A 13,104-nucleotide genomic window follows, 5' to 3' on the forward strand; every position below is an offset into this window, starting at 1 on the left:
CAAAAAATACAAAGAGAGAAAACAAGAGCATGATAGATACCTAAATGCATGGCAAATGCCCTCTTTTATAGGCTAAAATTGAGAACTATTGATTTGATGACTAATTGATAAGTGAGTGACCAACTCTTGACTTGATGACAATTCTTATCTTCTCTTGTCTGCTCAAAACGTCATTGATAATGTCAGAAGTGAAACCATTTGAAAACATGAAAATTATAGGAAATTGTCTCAGCTTTCCAGGAAAAAAAAAGGAGGTCATTTGGACTTCTAGAACTCCATATATGGGCCAAACATTGAACAGTACGAGGGTTGTAGGACAGATTCAGACTTCTTTGTTGTTGCTACAATTTTTAAATCTTGAGCTCCATATGAAAGGTATAGACCCATGTCTTACCTTTCCATCCATATAAAGTAAACCTAAATCCGAGATCTACAGCTCCAGATATGACCCAATTATCGAGCAGTGTTCTGATTTGAACTGCATTAACATCTCTTTTCTAAGTTTAACCATCCTTTTGTCCTTTTAATTTCAGTTCTTAAATTTATCAATCAATCCTTTCATTTATGTGATAGGCCTGCATTTAAAATGAACATTTACCACAAATTAAAGATATCTTATATTATTAGATATGTTATTATAAAACATACTTTAATTAAGGAGTTATTGATGCTTTAAGTGCAAAATGATAACATAAAACCTTGATAAAAATGTACTTTTAAGTACTAATCAAATATCATCTACATATAAGACTCTGAAAATTATTTTGCTCCCATTAATCTTATGGTAAATACATTGATTCATGATATTCTTTGTATAATCAAATAAAAACAATAACATTAATAAATTTTAAATACCATTTAGGGAAGGCTTGTTTAGCCCATATATAGATTTCTTACTAGAATATTGGAGGAATCAAAATTTGTAACGGATAAAGTTTGAACAATTGCAAATAAACAACAAGCTTACTAAAATATGCAATGAAGCTAAACAAGGAGTATCCACCCATGTAAATTAATCCAAACAAATAAATTAACATGTCATTATAATCTTTTATGTGGGCTTAATTATAACACACAAGTGATTTATATTACTTTATGATGGAACTATCATTTTATCTCTAAAAGAATTTTTCTAAGCCTGTAGGAAACTAGGTTATATATATATAAACCAAAAACAATATGCATTACAATACTAAATATGTAGTTAATAGATAGCTTAGATAAATTATGTACAGGACAATTAAAACTAAAACGTAAGCACCAAAACTCTATCATTCAACTCCTTTGTATAGTGTCGCCAAACTCAAATCAAAACCCTTGTTTATGTACATACAACCTTATTCAAATGAAATGGGATTCATGACATTTATTCGTTTGAACCATTTAGCACTGTGCTAGCAAATATTCTTTCATTATGACTTGGATGTTGCTATCCCCTTTTATTTTCCATCTATAATATTTCCCTTTGTTTTTTGTGGTGCACTTCTAACGATTTACTTCTATGTATGGTTGCATTCCTTGGAATATGTTTCGTAGCTCTAATAACAGCTGAAACTACTCTCATGTAGGAGAGTGGTAGAAGCTGGACGGTACCATTGGGCTGCTACTAGAGGTGTAAATGAAGAAATGCTTTTGGAGAATTTGCCTGAGGACCTCCAAAGGGATATAAGAAGACACCTCTTCAAATTTGTCAAGAAAGTAAGATACAAATATCCTGGTCTAATAAAATAGCTTTGCTGCGTATTGCATGCCCATTTATTACTTCAGATCCTTAGGGCTTATAACTTCCCAATTTGACTGTGAGGTGGCATTCAAACTCCAATCTCATTCCAACCATAGAGAATTTTGAATTATCATGTATTTACCTATAACATTTTGTAGGTATGGATTTTTCGCCTGATGGATGAACAAGTCTTAGATGCTGTTTGTGAGAAATTGAAACAGAAAATATACATTAAGGGAAGTGAAGTTTTTTGTGTTGGTGGTCTGGTTGAGAAGATGGTTTTTATTGTGCGTGGAAAAGTGGAAAGCATCGGACATGATGGGACGGTGGTAGCCTTATCTGAAGGGAATGTTTGTGGTGAGGAACTTTTCACATGGTTTCTTGAGCATACTTCAGTGTCCAAAGGTATATTATTATTCTGAAAAATATATTGATTCTTATTTCACTTCATTGCTGACTGGTTTAAGTTACCCGCTAGCTAAACTTCCAATGGCTTCTGTCACACCATAAGAGCATGAACATTGTTTATTTTGCTTCCTGGTGCAGATGGAAGGAAAATCAAGATTTCTGGACAGCGTTTGATTAGCAGCAGGACAGTAAGATGCTTAACAAATGTAGAAGCATTTTCACTCAGTGCCGCAGACCTTGAACAAGTCACCAGCCTTTTTGCAAGAAACCTGCGGAATCCGCTCGTCCAAGGAGCCATAAGGTTATTCCGATGCCATTTCATAGCTTTTTGCACATGCTTTAATGAGGATACCAGTTTGGTCATGCAGGAAAACAATGCCTATCAATTATTATTCAAGCTTCTTATCTTATTCCCCTGAGAAATTATAAAAACTCGAATTCCATTAAAATTTCATATCATATAATTTCATTCCAACAACATATTTACAACCAAAAAAAAAAGAAAGAAAAGAGAATATTATTTACGATAATAACAAGATAGAAAATTTTCATGCATTCCAGTATCATTGCCATGGATCCAGGATCCAAATCAAATCTTGGATATCAGATCGTGGACATGAGTCATAAACTTGAAGGGGATACATGGCAACATTAAATCAATGGTTGCAAAATGCACTCTTAAAACAGCAAGCTCTTTCACTTGACTTTGTTTTGCCTTCTGACAGGTATCAATCTCCCTACTGGAGAGCCCTTGCTGCTACCCACATTCAAGTTGCCTGGAGATATCGGCAGAAGTGTCTGAAGCATAAAAAGACCTCTCAATGAAATCATGTTACCTTTCTCTCGAATCGTTCTTCTTTCTCGAGGGTTTAGATCTTGTATTTTGAGATTGTTAAGTGATCTTGAGCCTATCTCCCTCTCGAAAGCTTCTTACAAAAAATTATTGTAGAACCTTGTCTCTTAAAATTAATTTCTTCAAGAATTTTCTTAAATGATATCGCTTTATAGACACTTGAAGTCAAGGCAAAAAAATTTAGCTTTTATGATTAATAAAGAAATAATTGATTGTTTTTTTAAATGCCATGAAATAGCTCTTGAATTAAGTTTAAAAATATATCTAGAAGTGCTTTTATTAGGTAAAGCTGGTAAAGCCAGCATTGAGACCCAACAACCTCAAAATTTTGATAAGATTCAACTAAATTAAAGAAAACTAACTTATCTTCACTCATGTAATTGATATAGCCATTGTCTAAGAACCATAAATCTTGGTGATTTTTTTTCATTCCTATAACAAGTTATAAGAAAAAAGTGTTATCTTCTATTTATGTAAGATTAGATATAATTATATTTGTTACGCTTTAAGCATTCAACTTTTAATTTGTTCATTGATATAATGTTTATATTTCATTGATTTTGGCTTGAAAAAAGTTGAATAATTATTTTTATATCTTTTTTTTTTAGAATTAGAATATTAATTCTCTAAAATTATGATATAAAAATCTATTTTATCGTTGCTTATATTTCCTTAGACACCTTTATATGAGCTAGAATAATAATTATTAAATGAAACTTGTAATGCATGTTGCTTCTTGTCTTGTCTTGTTGATTTAAGAAACTTTGCAATTTATCAATAAAGAGTTTATAAATATTCTTAGATTTCTCACACATAACAAAATTGAGTTTCGAAGTCAATGATTGAAGAATCTTCTCAATGATGATTAGATTCTTCATTTTATTGCTATGAATTTGTATCTTTTTAATGATTTTCATTTGATATGAACTTCGAGGGTAAAAATATAAAAACCCACACATAAGAAAGAGCAACCTAAGAAAAAAAGCTAAACTCATATTTAAGGATAGAGAAAACTTGACACAATGATTGCCTAAATCAAGGTATCAAAGTTATTGGAATGAAGGACCCAACATAGCAATTATAAGAAATCGCGAATTGAAAATATAAGAAAAAATGTCGGAAAGATAATTAATATTTGATAATTTTAAGATAGTTCAATGAAGAACCAATAGGTATGAGTAATTCTCACACAAGAAAACAAAAGTTATGAAAAAATCAATAATAATCTAATAAAAAATTATGGCATCTCTCATGAGTGTTGTCACTCTTGGTCTCAATATTATTGTGATTCTGTAAAATCATAGCTTTTTTATTTGGACATTAAAAAGCTATGTGCCAAATCTCAAATCTCATATACGTAAAATACTTTATATCTCAATTATAAGTAGCTCAAATTAAATTTACCTTTAGAATTAGTGGTGATTAATTAGATTTACCTTTAGAATTACTGGTGATTTCTTTCTTTGCCTGAGAAGGTTCGATTTTAGCACCCATTATTAACTTGGTTTAGGTAACCCTATTTTTCTTATAATTCAACCTCCATGATGAAAAACAAACCCAAATTAACAACTTGTTATGTATCTCCCTTTCTTTTAAGTTGCCTTTCCAACTTCATAGCTATATGAACTATGTCTTCTAACTCTATATAATGTTGCGACTCAACTATATTTGTTATATCACGGTTCAGACCATTTAGAAACCTAGCTATAGTTTCTTCTCTATCATGTACTATATTAGCTCGAATCATAACATTTTTTTATATCTTTTTATGATAATCTTCAACACTCTTAAATCCTTAAGTTAAACTTTGCAACCTGTTATATAATTTTTGGTAATAGTGTTCCAGAACATATCTTATTTTCATGATTGCTTTCATCTATTCTCAAGTATCAACAAGTGTCTTATAGTTTCTCATCTTACTCAAAACAAGGTGATTATACCATATTATAACATAATTAGTAAATTTAATAACAATGAGTTTTACTTGTTTTCTCCTCTAAATAGTAATGACAATCAAATATCATCTCAATCTTCTTTTTTCTACTCTAAATAAGCCTTGAGATCATTACTCCTCTGAAATGCTAGAATTTTAATATTAATAGTCCCAAGTTTCTATCCAAATAATCATGGTAACCATGATCCATACCTACACCTTTATAGTCGAATTAATCATCTTGTTGAAAACCTTTCTCTTTTGTTTCTTTGTTTCTAGGTTTTCAAAATATACCCCTTGACCAATTGATGCATGGTTAAAATCTTTAGATTTTCCCTCTTCATTCTCGTCAACAAGCTCATTTGTAGGTGATATAGCTCGCCTTTCTAGCCTTTTAACATTGAGATTCCTACGGTTTAACCTATCTCACATATTACTAATCATGGACTTGTACCTCTCTAACCTGTCAAAAACCTCTATAAACCTCAACTTTGTCCTCTTAAATTGTTATTTTTTAGCTCGAATCATAAAAATTTAATTATCCCTCTCTTTTAGTGGTGATATATCGCATTTGAAAGATATCATCGAAATCTAAAAATCACATTGATAACAAGAAAATATATTGTCACTCACTCTCTCACTTGTTTGCAACTAAATAGAAGTTACTCCATATGTGTTTTACTCAAATATAACTTTTCACACTTCTCATGTTATCTTTGTTGGTTTTTTAAGAAACTAATCCTAAACAAATAAAGAGAATAAGTTGTAACATCAACCTAAGATTCTTTGGAATCAAAGAATTAAGAAAAAAAACAGCAATAAAATGAGTTATGAATACAAAAATGATAACACAAATAAAATAACAACAAAAACAATACGAACACAAAAATTAATATGAAAGAAAAAATAATTTAGAATAAAATGTAATTAGAAACTCTAAGAAACCTAAAACTATCAATAGACTACTAATTTAACCAAAAATAATAGTAGCAAAACAAAGAAATTTGGGGTGATGCAAATTGACACCAAAGAAACTAATTTTGCAATTTAGAATTACCCAAACCTATATGTGTTCAAATAACCTCAAAATCAATTATCAAAACTTAGATATCCAATAACCCCCCTACGGCGGCCGCAAGAAATATCAAATTGTGGTGTATTTTCCTTAAGTCTTAAATTCAAACTTTGTAACTTTTGATTTGTAGCAAATTCCATAATGTGCAATTTAAAAAAAAATGTATTAAGCCATAATAGTAAGATGTAAGAAAACAATAAAGACTAATATGGAAACTTATATATATATATATATATATATATATAATTTTAAATTATTATTCTAATATCAACTTATGCAAAATAAAAAGGCAAGAACCGTAGAACCCACATGCAAGAAATAACAACACAAAAAAGCTAAAATTAAATTTAAAGATAGCAAAAACTCAACACAATTATTACTTAAATCAAGGCATTGAAGATATTAGAATGAAGGCCCCAACCCAAAAAAATTATAAGGAATCATGAATTGAAAGTATAAGAAAAATACCACAAAGACAATTGATCTTTAACAAGTTTATTATAGTTCAATAAAGAACTAATATGTATGAGTGATCTCCACATAAGCAAACAAAAGTCATGAAAAAATCAATAATAATCCAATCTGAATAATAATCCTTAAAAAGAATATTTATCGTGTCAAAATAAACTTAACCCTAATAAACTACTAAAATGGCATTAACTAAGTTGCCACAAATATACTTGTTAGACATTAACTGTTGTAACTCTTTATAAAAATATGTTGAATAGTTGACTATGATTCTTTGTATAATAAATAAGAGCCGACTATATATATTCTTGTCAAATTTAGAAGCTATCGACTTTATGCTTCCTAGGAAATTATGAAAATTTTACCTTGTAAGTTAATTAATAAAATTCCTAAACTACTAACCAAAATATCTCATGATAATTAGAGATTTGCCACCTATAAAGTCCTACGCTGATTTGTAATCTTTTATATATATATATATAGAGGAAATCTATAATATATAAGGAAATATAATTGTAAACCACTAAAAAAATAATACAATTCTTGTAAAATAGATTTTGGTTTTTATCACAAGGCCTTCTTGAACCTCGATTGCTATGAAATTGTAATCCTACATAAAATAAAGCCTCTAAAATATCATAGTAAAATTTCAACTTGATATAATGGTCAGATTGAAAGTTATGCTTAAAATTGTATATTAGGAAGATTATGGCCAAAATGACCTCTTTAGCCCTCTTATCCCTTCACCTTGTAATTGGCTTAATATGCAACTTTAATGGATCCTTTCATAATGCTTATTTTCTCTCATTATCTTTCATGAAAAATAACATATGACTGACTCTTCCATATTTATTCTAAACATTTTAGATTCCATTTGAAGTGCTTGAAGTTGCTAGCTCTTCGCTCTTATTATTTTTTGATATTTTGTTTTCTCCATAAAATCCCAAATATCCTTAGCAGTTTTCTTATATAGAGTGGTTTTCAAGATTATTCAATCAAACTATTAGAAAATATAATTTTTTGACTTGCAATCTTTTAATTGTTATCCTTTTATCTCTATTTTTTGCAAATTTATTATTGTTAATCACTTAGAGGCTAATTTATGTTGTGTATTCGAGGTTAACGTACATTAAAATTTTTATTTTACTGCTATGTTTTGAGGTTTGTTCATTGTTGCCACTACTAGAAAAAACTTGTTGGTTTTTGTTGTTGTTATATGGTGTTGATATGAAGAAGTTTTTGCTATTACAAAAGGCTATCATTATTTTTATGAAGAAGTTTATGTTGCTATTTTTGTGTCTATGTGAAGGAGTTGTTGTTGTTATGTAAACTACTATTATACCATGTTTTTCTTAATTTTTTGGTCTTTTGATCAAACTAAACTCTAATACTAATTTTTTAAATCTTTATATCAATTTTTAGGTGATCTTGGGTCTAAATAGTTGGTATAACAAAGATCAATATATAAATTAGGAAACCAGAGTAACAAAGTTATTATTAATGTATGAGTTCATATTAACTATTGTAACCCAATTTTGGATTCACTAAAATTTTCTCGAATGTTATTTTATCTTATTATTCACAACAACAAAATATAATAAATAAAAAAAGAAGAAGAAAAAAGATTTAAAAATATATTTCCGCGAGTCACCCGCATCTTTCGAGTCAACCGCATCTTTCGATCAAAATCTAGTCCACCAGGTCAATACGGGTTAAATGATGTCGACCAGGATAAAAAATGAGTTCCGGGCTGATTCGGGTCAAAACTGTCATTTTCGGTCAAAATCAAGTCCACCAGGTCAATACAGGTCCCACCATGTCGACCGTGATGAAAAATGAGTTTCGGGCCATTTCAGGTCAAAACCGTCATTTTCAGTCAAAACCAAGTCCACCGGGTCAATACGGGTCCCACCATGTCGACTAGGATGAAAAATGAGTTTCGGGTTGTTTCGGGTCAAAACCGTCATTTTCTGTCAAAACCGAGTCCACCGAGTCAATACGAGTCCCATCATGTCGGCCACGATGAAAAATGAGTTTCGAGTTAAAACCGTCATTTTCGGTCAAAACTGAGTCCACCGGGTCAATACGGGTCCCACCATGTCGACCATGATGAAAAAATGAGTTTCAGACTATTTTTGGTCAAAACTGGTATTTTTGGTCAAAAACCCGGTCCACCGAGTTTATACCCGTATAAAGATTTTTTTTTGTAATTAAAATTGATTTTTAGCGGATGAAAAGCTTTTTATAATACTGTTTTGAATTTTTAATTTTACCCCTATAAATAAATATTATTATTATATATAATAAAACAAAACGAATAATTTAATTTTGTCACAGTAGGCAGAGAATTTCTGTCGATGGTAGACGGTGCAGTTGTACATTGAAAATTTTGCACAATCCTGTAATTACCTGCACAATCTGTAATTTGTTGTCCCCTTTCATTGGCTATAAAGCCAATGAAACCAAGACACACAGGACAGAACAGAAAACGAATTTTGAATTTTGAATTCGAGAGTGTTACTATTTGTGTTACTATTTGACACTGTTTATTTTTGTTTTACTTTTTCTTCACCCTAGTAAGATATTGATTTTTTAAAAAAACAAATTGAAAAATACCACAAATATATCACCCTAGTATTTAAATCTGAGCCTTTGATTTTTTTAGGATACAATAGGCTTTACCATACCAGATTAAAACTCAAATCAATCTCAGCCTTTAAAATAATCTGCCCTTTGATCCTGTTGCGCCATGTCATCAGGTGTACCCAACACTCGGTACACCACGACACACCAGATCATAGCCAGTCCATCCTGACCGTCCGATCAACTTACAAATCAAGCCAATCACAGCCGCACGATCTATTCATCAACGATCCAACGGTTCACAGGCTTTAGACGTACCGGTGTACCATACACTCGTCCACACCGTATCCAAACGCAAAGCCTCTCTCTCCTCTCGCCGGCGATTCTCTCTCTCATCCGATCTCCCATTTTTGGCCGTTTCAAGCTGAAAAACCATCATAGAAAGGTGCATCGCCTCCTCTGAAGCAAAACCCCGGCCATTTTACACTTTTTCACCAGCGATTTTGGCAGGAAAAAGGCCGCGACCGTCATCGGCCAACCGACCTTCAAGTCGTCGATTCTCCCTCATCAGCCATCAATGGCCGTCGAGACCACCACCATCAGAATCCTCGTCATTAGATCTACCAGAATCAACCATCTTTTGGCCTGAATCTCACTGGAAAAATTCACCGCCGTCAACAGTAGCCGCGCGTGAGCCACACGCGCCGCCAGTGGCATTTTCATAAATTTTCGATAAATCCGAGGGTATTTCAATCTTTTACCTATACAGTGGCACTCGGGTAATTTTCTATGATTATTTTTTATATTTTTATATATAAATATTTGTAAATTTTTGCATGTAAAAAAACAAAAAAAACAAAAAAATAAATTTAAAATAAATAACGATGCGGCTCCAACACCCATTTTATCATATCACTGTTCATGGGTCAATACCCAATTCTCAAAAAATGGATATACCCATTTCTCGATGATATCAAAATAATTTTTGTTTTATAAAATAAATATTATTTGTCGACACGTCTCTTTTATTTACAAAAAAAAAGACCGATGTCAAAAATTTAAATACCAAATATGGATTATGTCCATTATTATTTCTTTTGGTAAATCAGACGTAACTCTCCTTTTTAGGGACAAATATCGACATTTTAGACAAAGTCTCCTAATTTCAGGGGCTGATGTCATTTTTAACGTGTCTCCTATTTTTAGGGACCGACATTAACCATCTTAAAAAATTTGCAAATAAGCTCAAAATATAATAGCATTTGAATCAAATGAAAAACACACAAGTAAGGGTAACCTTTCTCTGAAAGGATGTTTTAAGGGTAGTGTCTACCTTCCCTTAATCATAACTAATCCAGTACCCGAATCTCTGAGACCAGTATCTAATTTTGGATTTCTAGTTCCCTTAAATTACTAGATGGCGACTCCAATAAAATCTTTATTTCCCTCAATCAAGAAAAAAACTAATTATTCTTTTTGTTAAAACAAACAAAAAAGAGTGGAGTCGTCTCCCGACGTCGTGTAACGACATTAACCACGCAAAGAAAATTTTTATTTCTTGTACAAAGATGTTTTATCATCAATCTCTGAGATTAACATTCCTATGTAGTTAGGGTTTACAAGTTCACATGTCATGATTTTAGAAGACAAAGAACAAATAAGCTCATTCCCTGTCTAACATAAAAGTGTCCTCAAATAGTTCGACTAATGTTAGGCTATTTGAGTTTGAGTTGGATATGCAAATGAGTAAAATTCTTAATGAAGTTTAATGTTAACTTACAAGCTAAATTTGAGCCTAAATTTTATGTCTTCAATGTATGGGAAAATAATCTTATCATATGTGGTTTTAAAGTTCAAAATGTGATATTTTCATATTGTTAAACCATGCTTGCATTGGAATTTTCTACAAAAGGTTATGATTATTTTAGTTTTTATGTTTATGTTTGTGTTTTTAGGAAGTTAAAAACATGTGCTAGTTAATATTTTTCTAATTTTATATCAAACTCATTTATTTGAATCTTAATATTGTTATCTTAATGTTTCTCTAGACTTGGAGGGTTGTTCTAAGTATATATTTTTTATTCAGACTATGTATTAGAGATTTTTTGGCTAATTTTGAATTAAAATCTTTGGTTTGGCCTTTTATGAACCTATCAAATTCTGTCTTCTTTATAAGTGGTAGACTTATTTCCTTAACTTTATATCTCTAAAGTGGTGATTTTATTTGTATATTTAGAGTTGTGAGTTATTTATATCTATATCTTTTTTATTTTGCACCTTATATTGGTAAATAGAAACTATTATTTGTATGCGTAACCTATTTCTTTTTAATTTCATACCATTTTGGTATCACTGCCCTTCAAAAGATAATATATAAACTCCTTAAATCTCATCAAATGAAGTACATTTTTTGCTTGGGTTGAAATTAAAGATTGGGACTAAATTGAGAGTGAGTATTAAGGTTAGAGCTAGACTGAGGTTTTCTCTAAAGTATATGCAATATAAATAACATGTAAAGTATATTAATAAGTTTACCATAAATGCAGATCTAACCCAATGGTTGGAAGGGTTTTCATTAATAGACTAAAGGATAGCCAAGTTTATTGTACTATGTTCCTAAAATTACAGGTAATTATTATAAAAAATCATTAAATCAATATAAAAAAGTAATGTTGATATTTTACAGGGGAAATAACCAATAATCTTACTTGGACAAGAATAATATTTAACAAGATTTATAGAAAAAAATATTTTGTATATTTATCAGAGATAAATATAGGTGGCATTCATGCATGTCCAATATTGGTTAATAATTAATCTAGAATATGCATTATTCATTAATAGTATGGTTAGTTAATTTTGCTTATGAAGCCACTTAATGTCATATATACAAATAATTAATAGATATTTAAAAAATAAAGGAAAATAAGTGGAAATGAATCAAACTAAAGATGGGGAAAGGAGCTAGTATTATCAGTGTGCAATCTTAAGCCCTAAGAATGATTACAAAATAAACAAATACTAGTATTTGGAGAACACAAACTTTTATTATATGAATCTTATCATATTAATTGCATAAATACAATAATAAATCAAATGATTATTAATTTATTTAGTTGCCTTTAATTAGTTAAGAAATTTTTTTAAAAAAATTATATAAAAGGCTAATTGTCTTAATTGAAATTTCAGCCTGACATTGACATCCAATGATACCTAACACTCATTCTATCCAATCCTGTTTATACAGAGCGAACATCATCTTCTACATCAAGAGCACTGATCATCACCCATATTTTTATCAATGATGACAAAGCTTCAAAAAAACATGACATGACACGACACAATAATCAATGCCTACCATAACTAGCAAATGCCTTTTTCCTTATAGGAAAAGCATTTGATAGCAGTAACAAGTATTATTTTCTCTTTTGATAGATTTCCAGCTCTATAACCCATAGCGAGCACCAACTTCTCCACTGATAACATGTTTTATTCTTCATGAAAAAAGTTAAAGAACTAGGTGTATAAATATATTTGTAAGCAAACTAGAGCCAATTCTCTATACAATCTCACCATATAAAGCCAACCATTCTCATAGTCAGAGATATACTAAACCATTAAAAGCCAAAGCTACTTCATCAAAAGCCAAGAAATTTACAAGTCATTATAAGTCAATACAAACTCTACATCATACAACTTTACCCCATATAATCATGTATGATTGTGCATCAAAAGTATCATTAAGTCTCTTATTTTACATATGTATTTATTGTTTTTATTTGGGTTTTTATAATAATTGATGTGCTTTTTAGTAATGAAGTTTTTTTTAATGTTTTGCTGGGTTTTTAGAGCTTAAACGGATTATATCAGAAACTTTAATTATAAAATTTAGAATAAAGAATTGAAGAGAAATTTAGTTGAAAGTTGAAGCAAATCTTGGTTCAAATAAGTGCTCCAAATTTCCCCCAAAAAAATCAATTCAATTCCAATCCTAGAAAAGATTGTTATATGATCTATTTCAAGCCCAAACTTGCCTTATATTGTGTGCAATATGCAAACTT

The 13,104-nt window shown here is 30.4% G+C and overlaps 1 protein-coding gene across 1 annotated transcript in view; it reads left to right on the plus strand.

Moving 5' to 3' along the window:
* The window catches only part of LOC105133309 (probable cyclic nucleotide-gated ion channel 20, chloroplastic), an 18,595-nt gene extending 15,453 nt beyond the window's left edge, over positions 1–3,142 (plus strand). The window contains exons 10-13 of the mRNA XM_011037249.1: positions 1,569–1,698; positions 1,882–2,128; positions 2,270–2,432; positions 2,857–3,142. Coding sequence (XP_011035551.1) covers positions 1,569–1,698; positions 1,882–2,128; positions 2,270–2,432; positions 2,857–2,956 — 640 coding nt within the window. The 3' untranslated portion in view covers positions 2,957–3,142. The remainder of the gene's footprint in view (positions 1–1,568; positions 1,699–1,881; positions 2,129–2,269; positions 2,433–2,856) is intronic.
* Positions 3,143–13,104: the final 9,962 nt, after the last annotated feature.

The sequence above is a fragment of the Populus euphratica genome, unplaced genomic scaffold, assembly GCF_000495115.2.
Source record: "Populus euphratica unplaced genomic scaffold, PopEup_1.0 scaffold114.1, whole genome shotgun sequence".
Lineage (NCBI taxonomy): Eukaryota > Viridiplantae > Streptophyta > Magnoliopsida > Malpighiales > Salicaceae > Populus > Populus euphratica.